The sequence below is a fragment of the Quercus suber genome, unplaced genomic scaffold, assembly GCF_002906115.3.
Source record: "Quercus suber isolate HL8 unplaced genomic scaffold, Cork oak 2.0 scaffold_953, whole genome shotgun sequence".
Classification (NCBI taxonomy): Eukaryota; Viridiplantae; Streptophyta; class Magnoliopsida; order Fagales; family Fagaceae; genus Quercus; species Quercus suber.
Genome location: NW_027070373.1, coordinates 33,368 through 47,500, shown reverse-complemented (window position 1 = coordinate 47,500; position 14,133 = coordinate 33,368). Strand labels below are relative to the sequence as shown.

Below are 14,133 nucleotides of genomic sequence, written 5' to 3'. Positions count from 1 at the left end.
TAATTTGTAGGAAATTTAGTAGTCATTAAGTTTAAAGAGGATTTGCAAAAGAGTATGGTACAACCATGGTGAAAAAATTAGATATAAATTTTCTGCTCAATAAACTATAGTATATTCCTTCTTCAAAAAAAAAAAAAACTATAGTATATTCTTGAGAACCTGGGATCAAATTCCATCATAGAGAAGCGTAGGGTGGAATGTGGAGATGAGATTTTGCATAATGTACATTTCTCTCTGTTGTCCATAAGCTTGGATCAAGTCATCAAACAACAAAAATAATAAAAACCTGAACACAAAAATTCATCAACCTAAAGTAAAGATGCAAGAAAAATAATTAAATCCACCAAAAAAAAAAAAAAAAATAACCTAAAGTAAAGATGCAAGAAATATAATTAAATCCACCAAAAAAAAAAAACAAAAAAGAGAGGGAGGGAGAAATAAATAACATTTTGTGTATGGGAAAAGAAAACTATGCCTTAAATGAAAGAGCGAATTGTAAATTTATAGTAAGTGGATAGGAATAAGAAAAGTAAAAAATAAAAGGAAGATAAAAGGATAGATGAAATGTGAAATTAAAGTAGATAGTAATGGGGATATGAAAAGGTAAAAGGGAGGGACAGTGTTGGAAAATGTGTGAAAATAAGTTGAAAATTAATGATGGGAATATGAGGGGATGAGAGAGAGAAAAGATGATTGATTATAAAGAATGTGTGAAGTAGGAAACCAAAAACAAATTGTGACATGGTGATGATTTTTGATTTAGAATCGATAATAGTAGTTGTATTCCCTCATCATTTGAATCACATAAGATGATAAGAATGCAATTTATAGTCCATATCTTGCATTTTTGTCCCCTTCTATGTTGGCTTAAAGAAGGATTTCTTTTCCACTTGTAGTTTGATCTTGTACAAAATATTTGTGATCATGTTGTACACTCATTTTGTGATTGTGAAGTTGTATGATGTTGTTAGTTTGTAATTTTCAGGTTGTTTAGGATTGTAATTTATAGTGATGTATGTGTTTTAGGGATTAGTGATTGCTTTTGTTATTAGAATTAATTTTTCATTGTTGATTAAGTGAACAAAAGTTATTCATATACCGTCCACTATAAAGCCCAAGCCTTATAATATTTAATATATTTTTCAATTATAGCTAACGTTTAATGTTCCTCAATAAAACTCAAGCCAAATAGTCTTTTGTGCTATAATAACTATTCAATTGCCACTTTCCATAAAAATTCAAAAGACTATATATATATATATATATATGAACTATCAAAAATCTCTTATAATTAAATTTTAGTAATATTGAAACAACTGAAATAATCATTAATATCCAGTTCTTTAGCTCTTTCTCTCTCTATTTAACTAAATTACTTCTTCATACCTATTCAATTGTCACTTTCCTTATAATAACAATAATAATAATTAAAATTAAAAGACAGTATATATATATATCCGAATTATCAAAACTCTTATATAAATTAATTATTAATAATTTTGAAGTAGATGAAAAGTTATTAATATACACATCATTTATTTTACCTTTAGAATTAATTTTTCATTGTCGATTAAGCGAACAAAAGCTATTCATATATCATCCACTATAAAGCCCAAGCCTTATAATATTTAATATATTTTTCAATTATAGCTAATTGTTGGAAATTTAGACCCCTTAAATAACAGATTGCGTAGCCTAGATTAATTAGCCAAGTTGTTACTTAGTCAAATTATGCAATTCTAGGTTAAAGCAATCAAATAATCATATCAAATATAAAGCAGCGGAATAATAAATAACCTAAGATATGATCACCCAGGAAACCACTCGGTAAAACCTGGGGAGGATTTGACCCACCGATCCTCAAGGCATAACAGAATTCACTATGAAAGAATTGAAGTTCTTACAGAAGGACTACAAGCTCCCCGCTCGACTTCCTAATGCTACCCACCAGTAAACTTCCTGACACGACCACGCGCAGGCTCCGAATCCACGGACTACTTCTTTCTTGAATTCTTCAATCAGCTACAAGCTCCCCGCTTGCTTTTCTTTTAATCTCCAATGGTAGCAACCTTGTTGATCATCAAGATGTTGAAATAATCTCTACCTTAAAAGCCCTAAGTTTATGTGAAGGAAAGCTCCTCAAGATCTCACAAGAGATTCACATAAACCGCAAATATGAGCAACAAAGACTTAGAGAGGTTTGGGTACAAAACCCTAAAAATAAAAGGAGGCACAAGAGGCACTCTAATCTCTCTCTCAGAAGTCCCAAAAACGTTCTAGGGTTTTCCTTATATATAGAAGTGTTTTACTTGAACCCCAAGACGTTTAAATAGAGTTTGGGCTGAACTGGAACTCTGCAGAAAAATAAATCTGTACGTGGTTCGATCGATCGAGTCTAATTTTCGATCGATCGAGCCTTACAGATTTAGTCCAATAAATCTGCACTCACTCGATTCCAGTTTTACAAATAAACATACTTTGAGCAAGCCTAAACAAGACTAAATAACCTGTTTTGATCATGGTTTGCCAACACTACACATTAGAGTTCTAAATACATAAAATCCTAAATCTTTAGAACCTAACACTAATGTTTAATGTTTTCCAATATAAAGCTCAAGCCAAATAGTATTTCACGCTACGATTACTATTCAATTGCCACTTTCCTTAAAAAATCAAAAGACTATATATATATATATGAACTATCAAAATCTCTTATAATTAAATTATTAATAATATTGAAACAGATGAAATAATCATTAATATCCAGTTCTTCAGCTCTTCCTCTCTCTATTTAACTGAATTACTTCTTCATACCTATTAAATTGCCACTTTCCTTATTAAAAAAAAATAATTAAAAGACAATATATATATATATATATATTATCAAAACTTATATATAAATTAATTATTAATAATTTTGAAGTAGATGAAAAGTTATTAATATCCACATCATTTATTTTACCTTTACATAATAATTAAAAGACAATATATATATATATATATATTATCAAAACTTCTATATAAATTAATTATTAATAATTTTGAAGTAGATGAAAAGTTATTAATATCCACATCATTTATTTTACCTTTACATAATTAAAGGCCAAATAAAATGTTGGAAAATGGGATTTTTAAATTGGATAACTTTATTTTTTATGCAATTTATATTATTACCGGAGGACATATCCTTGGTAGCTATTTAATAGATTTGGAGGATATAGTTGAATTTAAATGTTGAATAAAATGAGTCAAGATTATATTTTGATTGTTAAGTAATGAAGTTTTTATTTCTGCTTAAATGAGTAAAGTTCATGGAATAGTAGTAGCCATAGTTGCCAGCTGGTGTTGATGTGATTCATTATTTTTTTCTATATTTTACTGTTTATTTTAGTCAGTACTAGTGTCTAATTGGATACTCTTGATTCATGTACCTCATGGGGTCAAAAATTTTGCTACTTTATTTATTTATTTATTATTTTAATGATAATCAAAGTAGGTAGAAGTTAAGAATGTAGGTAGTACAACTTGCATAAGTTTTGATTTTCCAAAAAGGTTTTATTATTAATGGATTGAAGACTTTTATTTGATTGTTTTGACACAATATGAATTCCTATATTTAAATCCCTTTCCTTCCTCCTAGTTATAGCCGTTAAGCTTTAGTTGAAACACAAATATTTTTCCAATAAGCTTTTTTTATTTTCATTCAGTAGGTTGAAATTAGCATTCATCTGATAAAATATTGAATATAATTTAGCATATCCTTGTCAAAGTAAATGAAAGATCATATGTGCTAATTGTATGGTCTTACAATTGCACATTTGTTTGATAGTTCTTTTGTTGTTGTTTGAAGCAAGGTTATCAAAATCGGGATCCTATATAGGATCGTGGGAGATAGGTGAGATCATGCATCATAAGATCCTATATTATTTGAGAAAAAAACAAAAAATACATATTGGTATGTTAAATAATCACATAAATTATACATTCATTCATAAAAAATTAAATAAAAAAAATTGCACCTATTTGATGTAATTATCATACATCAACACATCCATTTGTAAACATCATTTAAAGAGGCCAAAAATCTCAAAACGTGACACTTTATTTGGATGTTATTTTTTATTTGAGTCCAACTGACACTCTATCTCTCTACATTAGAATAACAAAACTTGGTATATTGTGATGTTATTTTTCATTTGGGTCCAACTGAGCCTTCTATCAAGTTAAAGAAGATTACAAAAAACCAGGATTGTTTGAAATCGTCAAAATCATACAGTCATACCGATCCTAAACAATTGTAGAGAGCCTTGAAAAATCCAGATCATTTTGGATAGGTGGGATCATAAAATCATAGGTTCATAGGATCCAGATCAAGATTATGACAACCATGATTTGAAGTAATTTTTCATCTTCCTTATCAAACAAAATAAATTACAGCACACTCTATTGCATCATCAACATTGAGTTGAATTCTATACCTGCATGTGCAAATATCTAATTTGATTAAAAGTTTTTTATTAAAAATTAACTTTTATGTTTGCATATGTTGTATGATTGTAAAATTGATAATTTATATTTTACCTTGAAATTGGAAAATCAAAGTTGCTTTTGCAATGGTTACAGCAAAAATCATTTTCAAATTTAGCTTTTTTGTTACACTTTGCGCATCCGATAAAGTACCATCCAAAGTTTGTTTCAATATTTTCTGTTGTTGCAAGGCATGTGAATACAGCTTCTTGAAATATAAAAGAAAAAAAATAACTTTTTGTTAAGTTTATTGAAAACTAAATACATTATTGGTGTAATTTTATTGAAAAAAAAAAAATTTGTAGAGTACCTAATTATCTAACTCCCATTCCAAGGATATTATTTGCTTGATTTTCCTTCTATTTTTTGTGATCTTTTTTCAAGCAGTATTTCCTCCTTGAATTGTAGAGGAATTCCTTCAATTCGAGTATTTTCCACATTTCTTGATAGAAGATTAAAATTAAAATATAGTTAATAATTATTGAATACAAGTGTTGTTATTGTACTAAATTAATGTATTTGGATTATTTAAAAATAATAATTGATTAAAGTAAATCAACAATCAAAGAAAACAAAAAATAAACATCCTAAAATACAAAATTTAATCGCATCAACCAAAAGTAGAGTTCTAAAGAGTACAAAAATTTATCAACCTAAAACAAAGATGCAAGAAAAAAAAATCAACCAAAAAATTGAGAGAGAGAAAGAGAGAGAATCTTTTTTGTGAGGAAAACTATGCAAAGAATGGAAGAAAGAATGACAAATTTATAGTAAAATGTGTGAATAAGAAGATACAAAATAAGGGATGATGAAGGGAAAGGTGAAGAGTGATATTAAAGTAAAGGGTAGTGGGAAGAGTAGTGGGGAGATTAAAAAGGTAAGGGAGGGAGAAAGGTATAGTAAAATGGTGTGAATAATAAGAGACAAAATAAGGGAAGATGAAGGGAAAAATGAAGAGTGATATTAAAGTAGTTGGGAGATGAAAACATAAAGGAGGGAGAAAGCGTAAATATTTAAAAAAATGAGTCAATGTTAAAAAAAGATTATAGAAAAAATGGAAAGAAATAGAATAATAACGTGGACGCTGATGTGACTCCACTAGAGCGTAACAACAATAAATATTACGCTTTAACTTTCAGATGTATATAGATATAGATAATGTTCTATCTGTTATATGTCTATTGAACCCATCGTCTATGAGATATGCAATAAGTCTTTCATACCAAACTCTAGAAGCTTGCTTCAATCCGTTGGGGGCTTTCTTCGAACATTACACATGATGGATCAAATGGATACACAAACCCTTTCAATTGCTTTACATAAACTTTTTAAAGTAATCTATTCAAGAAGGTACTCTTCACATCCATTTAATAGAGTTTGAATCCCATGAACAAATGTATGAATAGCAAGATCGTAATGGACTTAAGTCTAACACTTGCACACTAGCTAGCGTAGATATACTCCAAATTCTACAATAAACTCAAATGTTCCTTATGTGCTTATACAAAAAATACTTTCTAGAGTTCATAATAATGGAGTATTTATAATTTATCTACAGTGAAGCAACTAATTAACACTTACCACTCAAAAAAATAAAAAAATAAATAAAAAAACTAACGAATCATGCACATTTAGGTGCATCCTAATAGAAATTAAAGCTTAATTTCAACAAGCTCTTCGGTCAATGATTGTGGATAACCTAGTGTAAACAAACATAATGTTGCTGAGAGTCTGAGATTTGATTTATTTAGATTATTCAACTAAGGTATAGCTCTGATAAATTATATGATGTCTCAAAAGCTTAAACTACTCCCTCACATGTGGGCCTAACATGTGAAATTTTTTACTTTTTAAATAAGAGGTAAAGTTGAGATAGGATTTGAATTCAAAACCATCTTCTCTAATACTATAATCAATTACCAAATATCTTAAAAGTGTAAGTTATTAAGAAATGATGAATTTAACCAATATTCTAACAGGCCCCTTGATTTAAATGGCATGCCTCAGGTTTTTATGGACAAGTTAAGTCACTGAATCTGACCTGGGTGAAAGAGTAATGAAATTAAATTTCGAGTAGCTTGGCAGAAACATTAAGGAATAACTACCATTAACAAAATATGTACTTCGCATTCAGGTTGGGTTTTATATCTAAAAGTATGTTGCTATTGTCAATTTTTCATGGGCACCAAACATTCTGTTTCAAGAAAAGACGCTTCCTAGCAGAAGCTTACATGTTCTTGTGACTTTCCTAACTCTGCTAATTTTTAGTCAGCTAAGTTGCACCTCAAATTTGTTTGAGAGGAAACTTTTCCCTTCTTGAGAGGAATGCGATTATACCTTAAGTGTGTATTTGGGAAGCGCGTTTTGCGCTTCCCAAACGCATTTGCATTTCTCCCTTTTTTTTTTTTTCTTTTTACTTTTACTTTTCAGCGTTCCCAGAGACAAAAAGTTTGACTTTTTTGTAAACAGTGCACAGTGTGTACTATTTACGGATCTACAAATTTCACTTTTTAATCACTTTTTTATTAAAAATGAGTCTCATGGTACTATTCATATATTTAAAAATTATTAGCTGCATAGTTATTTTGGCTTAGTTTGCTACCATTGACTAGAAAAATATGCACTTAGCATTCTGGGTGGGTTTTATTCTAAGAGTCTTAGTATTGTCAATTTGTTATGGGCTTCAAACATTCTGTTTGTTTCAAGGGAAGACGCTTCCTGGCAGAAAGCTTATGTGTTTTTGTTACAAACGCTGCAAATTTTAGGTCGGATTAGTTGCTACTCAAATTTATCGTCTTAGCTGCATATAGTTATTGAGGCTTATCTTGCTACCAATACCATGAACCATCACAATTAACAAAGTCATAGAGACGATAACTTGAACAACGCTAATAATTACAGTGGACGCAATAGGCCCATAGCAATTACATTATTGAGATTTTTGAAGCAATGCTTCCATTGAATCTACACAAAGCAACTTTAGGCTAGAAAGTTAAATATAAAAAACAAAAATGCAGAACATATACTCATAACTAAACATAAAAGAGCTCAATCTCAATTGATTTCTCTTCAAGACTTCAAACTGGATGTCACACTAATGTTGGATTGAGACGAAGCATTTGAGTTGTTGCTCTGTGCCTGTGAACTTTGGCTGGAGGATGATTCAGTGAAGAAAATTATGTGCTCCTGGTCATCAACAAACACCTGGAGAGATCTTGGAACCGGGGCTGGGTTCACACCCAAAACTCCCTCAAGGATTTGAACTACCTGACCCATTGGTGGCCTATGACTTTCATCATCTTGGATGCACCAACAAGCAAGTCTACATATTCTTGTGACCTCTTCTACATCAGCATTTCCCTCCAGCCTGGGGTCTAAAAGGCTAAGGACATCGCCACCTTGTGTTATAAGGCTTGCAGCCCAAGTTGGGAAGAATCTAATTTTGCCATCAGCAGATGGCTCAGAGTTTCTCCTCCCGGAAACAAATTCGAAAAGCATCATTCCATAGCTGTAAACATCGGCTTTGGCTGTAATGGCCACCCCAGAAATCCATTCTGGAGCAAGATAACCTCTTGTACCTCTCATGGTTGTCAGGACTCGGCTGAACTCACGCCCAACAAGCTTTGCCAGACCAAAATCTGCCACTTTCGGACACAACTCAGCATCTAGAAGAATGTTTTCTGGTTTTATGTCACAGTGTATGATGCAGTCTCTGCACTTCTCATGGAGATAAACCAACCCTCTAGCTGTTCCCAGAGCAATCTGATATCTTGTTTTCCAATCCAAAACCCCAGAGTTCTTTTCATGGAAAAGATGAGAATCTAAAGACCCATTTGGCATGTAATCATAGACCAGCAACTTCTTAGTTCCTTCGGAGCAGAAGCCCCGAAGCCTAACAAGATTTACATGTTGGATTGTCCCAATTGTGCTGACTTCAGTGCGGAATTGCTTCTCTCCTTGGCTGATGCTTTCAAGTTTCTTGACCGCAATGACCGTTGAATCAGGTAAAATCCCTTTGAAAACAGAACCAAAACCCCCTCCCCCCAATTTCTCCGAGAAATTCTTGGTCACATTTTGCAAGTCTCTGTACCCAAATGCCACCAATGATCCCTCTACTGCTTTTGCTGTTCCAATTGCTCCCCTCCTTCCCCTAAAGATTACAAATGCAATAAGGCCTACAAGAATTGCTATCCCCGCAACTGAACCCAGGACTACACCTATAATAATTGCCTTATTGTTTCTAGAACTGGGTAACTCAGAAGCTGCAAGTTTGAGATATAGAGTTCCTCCATTAGTGTCAGCGCTTGTGAGTTGTTGCAGATTTAAGAGTTCTCCAATCCAAATTGAACAATGGTCGCCATAAGCATAAGCAGTGCAAGAGCAGTTATTCAAGCAGGTTGATTCACATTCTGATGAACTTCCAACTGCCACAGTTTGTGAATGATCAGGCAATTTCATGTTGGGCATTTCCCAAAACTTGTCCCTCTTACCATTAGCAAGACTATCATTCCCACACTGCAAACTGGTTTTTCTTGCACACCCAGCTGAAAAATCTGACAAATTCCAACTGTTTAGCAAGACTTTTATTCCCACACTGCAAACTGGTTTTTCTTGCACACCCAGCTGAAAAATCTGACAAATTCCAACTGTTGCTGGAGGTAACCTGAAAACCCTTCAAGCAACTACAAAAAGGCAAGGATTGCTGGTTGCATATACCGAAAGGTCCACAAAAAGCATAAACCTCACATTGTGTCCTTGGTTGAGACCAAAACAAATTCCACTGCTTGGTACTTTCCAACCATGAAAGCTGCTGAATCTGCCCCGATATATCCATCACAAATCGAGATATAATAGTAGGATCATAAAGCGAATAGGTGAAATAGCTCTCATTTTCATTTGAAACATAACTGAAGTTGTAAATATAATTGGCCCTCATCTCAGGAACCCAACTGAAAATTTTTCCATCCCAAGGTCCACTGTTCCAATATGGTACAGACTTATTCCATAGAATAATATAGGAACTGGTATTTTGCTGTAGCTCAAGAGCGAAGAGTCCTGGTGCAGGATTCTCAGAATTCTTCCATGAAATAAGATGCATGTTTTGTTTGGTTTTATTGTTGTATGCTATCTTACCACCAGGAAGCCATGTATGGGTTGGATTGTCAAAACTCTGCCACAAGAGTTTTGATGAACTATCAGACCCATCTCTCAGAACAAAATTTCCATCATCTTTAAGCACAGCTTCTAGAGGACCAGAGCTCGTAGAGCTCAAATTTGTTGACCAAATTGGAATTTGAGACTCATTGAACAGAACTAAATTACCATCTAAGATTTTAAATACAGAAGAACTTCTATCAGAGACTGGCGTCTCTCTGTTTGCCACCCAAACTATGGTTCTGAGAGAGACTTTCTTGTACCACATGCCTATATAGTAGTTAGAACGAGAAGAGTTACCTGGTGTGAAGAAACCGAGCTCAAAGTTCCCACCTTTAGAGATAATAGTTTGGTCACCAGAGAGAGATTGGTTTGCAGAGATGGTGTCAGCTCCAAGGGAAGGATAATTGTTGAGAGATAGGCAGATGAAGAGAAAAGAAAGCAGCCATGGATTCTTCTTGTAATCCATGACTGCACAGAATTTTGCAGAGAAGCTATGCTAGATATTTCGAGGGACACAAAATTTTTACTTTGAAAGAGAGAACAAATGAATGGGTCTAGAATTCGTTTCTACATACTGATCGCCAAGCCATGTTAGTGGAAGTTAAAAGCAGCTGTCATCTGTCATGAAGTCAACCAACCATTTTGAACTGACCATCATGCCCTTCGTTCTTAGTTTTTTTGTTGTCTTATGTTATACGGCAGCGCCGACTGTGACGCTTTTGATGTTAAACAAAAAGAAAGAAAAGGCAATTAACTTATTGCCTTTTTGGTGAGTTTCATGAGCTCTTTAACACCATGGATATGGAGGGTTGCACAATTTTTTATTTTTTATTTCTTTTATTATTTTTTTTTTTTCAGAACCATGGTGGGTTGTACAATTAGTTGTGAAAGTAAGCAGCCGATATAGGTGTCATTTTTTTTTAATAAAGAGAAAATGAAACTACCAAAAGAAATAGGAAATGTTTTTAATATAATTAATATATAATGTACAATTGCAAAGCAACATGGGAAAAATGTTTTCACATGTCAGAGCATCTCTAATAGTTTCTTCAAATTTTTGTACTATTTGGAGAGTGAACATGGCATTTGTCTTTTATTTACTTACCTTTTTAAATATATTTTCTAACAGTTTCTTTATATTTTCTCCATCTTATTTAAATATTATTTATTCATTATTTCTTTATTCTTTCTTCAATCTTTCTTTATTCTTTTTTAATCTTTCTTTATTCATTCCCAATAACTATATTTTTCGAATTCCTAATAGCTATATTTTTAAATTTTCCAATAGTAACATTTTCAAATGGTAATATTTCTCAATAGTCATATTTTTCAAAAATACTTGATAATCTTTTTTTTTTTTGGGGGGAACTAAGACGATAGAAACTTTATTCATCTGAGGAAACCAAATATACAAGTAAAGTTAATCTGAGAAGACAAATTGAAGAGAAATTTCAAATTACAATAAATACTAAAGACATAAAAATTAATGCAAGCATAAAACTTAAAATTAGACAATCCTATGACTCACTATATCGTTGCCACAAGTGCTCAACGAGATTTGATTGGAGTTTAGAATGAGTTTCTCTATTTCTAATTTTTTTCATGGGCTGCAATGAACGCCATAAATTGACTATATTCTTCTATAGGCTCATAAGACACTGTTATAGGGATGCTTTTAGGCATTTGTTCATAATCAAAGTCTCCCGCTCTATTGGCATCACGTTCATCTTCAATTATCATGTTATGCAATATTACGCATGCCTTCATAATGTAATCAAGTGCCTCTGTTCTCCAAATATGTCTAGGCCCACGAATAATTGCAAATCGTGCTTGAAACACTCCAAATGCACACTCTACATCCTTCCTTATTGACTCCTAAGTTGTAACAAAAAGACTTATCTTTCTAACTTGTGGAGTTAGGATTGTCTTTACAAAAGTGGACCATGGAGAATATATACCATCAGCAAGATAGTATCTCATTATATAATCATGACCATTGATTGAATAATTCACTAAACATGCATGACCTTGAGCAAGCTTGGTCCAAAAACAATGTCATTTACGATGTCATTTACCTTTAATCTTTCGACGACACCTACCTAGCTCCAACACTATTGTCCCATTCAATCCTAACTCATATGAGTTAACTACAACCAAGGAAGGAGGCTTGCATTTTATATTGAGTGAAAATGACAATTAAAATTTTGATGTTATGGTTGGAAGTTATGGACTTGTGGATTTTGTAAATGCTGTGATTGACTGTGAGTGTTTGATTTGTGTATTTTGTTTTAGAATTAAGAAGAAAGAGATAGACACATTCTATATCAAATTTTATTCTACAATATTCCTCCAAAGTTTTTTTTTTTTTTTCCTCATTCCTTGAACTAAATAATTATAATGGATATGCGTGTGCAATTTATAATTGTTTCCTCTTATGATGAACTCATTACTAATAATTTTTTATAACAATTATGCTATAATATATGTACGTTCAACATTCTCCAAAAGCATCTTAAATAAAACATTATAACGTTATCTGTGTATCACACGGGCAACTTACTAGTTTATTAAAAACCACACATTATAAAACAAAAATCACTAATACCAATCTCTCATTTCTCATCCCTTTAGTCAAAAACTCATTATTCATAAAATAATGGCCATTTAAAAAAAAAAAAGTTACGAGAAGTATCAAGACTAACTTTTTTTTATATCATTTTATTAGTATATAACAAATATGAGTCATGTTAACGAGTGACCTTAGGGTAATGGTTAACAATTCATTTTAAGAAAGTTTTAACATCACTTTTATGGGAAATGAAAAAAGCTATCAAAACATTAATTGTTTTATTTTCTTTTCCCATAAAAGCTTTCTTTAAATAGATTATTAATTATTGCCCTAAGAGCATCCATTAGCATTTCCCAACAAATATATAAGTTGACCATAAAGCTTTTTTTTTTTTTTTTTTGTTCATATTTATTTAAATAGTTTCTTGTTAGGTTTGTAATTTATTTCATTCTTGCTTTAGACTTGTTTCCATTATGGTTGTGATTATTGAAACTTGAAACTAGTAGGCATGATTAGCAATGTATATGGTACACTGTTATGGACCTTATTGTTGTTGTATGTTAAGCAATTTGTGTTACAGATTATATTTGTTTAAATGGTTTATTATCATGGATTTTTTTTTTTTTTGGTATATATTTATGGTACTTTTTCTTTACATCAATCTATCATTGATTTTTTTTTTTCTTGTATATATTTGTGTTACTTTTTTGTTGCAAGGTTATATATATATATATATATATATATATATATATATATAATATATATATATATATATATATATAATTTTTTTTTTTTTTTGAAACTTATTGTCATATTGTCATGGTTATTAATGGTAAACTATTAATTGGTCATGACATCTTTGAAAAATATACCAAATCAAAAGCAACCAGACCACACCTTATACACCACACCACCCCGCACATTGACCGCAAAATTAAGGTGTGGTGCAGTGAAAGTTTTGGCCAAACCGCATGACAAAGTGTTATGTTAAAAATGACCCAAAACCACGCCAAAGCGCATTGTGAACACTTCTAATCATCATTAAGCTCGATGAACAAGTAATGGGTCCTTGGAACTCGAATTAAACATATGATGTTGAGCATGGTGAAAAACAATTCATCAGCTATGGCATCCCTCCAAGTTCAATCTCTTACTACAAATTATTCATTCTCTATTTTCAGCTTCTAAAAAAAATAAGGTATCTAAAATTGGAAGGAATGGTATCCGCACTAGGCAGCCCTTTTAAAAACTTTAGCCTGTCAAAATAACAATAAAAAAATGTAAAATATACTAAGGGAGAAAGTTTAGCTCCCTATTTTTCTATAACCCACTATGCGGATATTGAAAAGACAATTCACATATAGTTTTAGTCAAATAATTTTTTTAATGAGTCATGTGACTTATATAGATATAGGTAAAGTTTAGAGAAAATCCAATTAGATTATATAATTGAAGTCCAATTTTGCGTCATGTGTCCTAAAATATTTATTTTTAGAGAGCGTTTTATTTCTTAATTTTAGAATCAAATGTGGGACCACATTATAAATATCCATCCAAGTGAGTTATTGCATACAAAAACCAAAGAGTCTAAAATTAATGAATATAAAAAAAATTTAAAAATGGACAATTTACATTTTCTATCTAATAATATTTTTACAAGACTTTTTAAAAAGTTAAAAAAATGACTATCAATAATATTTAAATTATATATGTAAAAATTATATTATGCATCTTAATGTATATCTTTTAAGTATATCTATACATATGAATGAGGTTACAAGCTATTCATATACTATATATAATAGCAAAAGCCTTTTCCTGTAATTAAGGAGGTGCTGCCATGTAGAAAAAATGCCTATCTAAAATTCTGCCATGTGCAC

The 14,133-nt window shown here is 31.5% G+C and overlaps 1 protein-coding gene across 1 annotated transcript; it reads right to left on the bottom strand.

Moving 5' to 3' along the window:
• Window positions 1–7,380: 7,380 nt before the first annotated feature.
• LOC112001588 (G-type lectin S-receptor-like serine/threonine-protein kinase At2g19130) lies at window positions 7,381–10,272 on the bottom strand. The gene is made up of 2 exons (XM_065768518.1): window positions 9,123–10,272; window positions 7,381–9,049 (listed from the first exon to the last, which is right to left on the bottom strand). The coding sequence occupies exons 1-2, from the start codon at window positions 10,148–10,150 to the stop codon at window positions 7,597–7,599; spliced, it is 2,481 nt and encodes an 826-aa protein (XP_065624590.1). The 5' UTR covers window positions 10,151–10,272; the 3' UTR covers window positions 7,381–7,596.
• Between the last annotated feature and the right edge of the window lie 3,861 nt (window positions 10,273–14,133).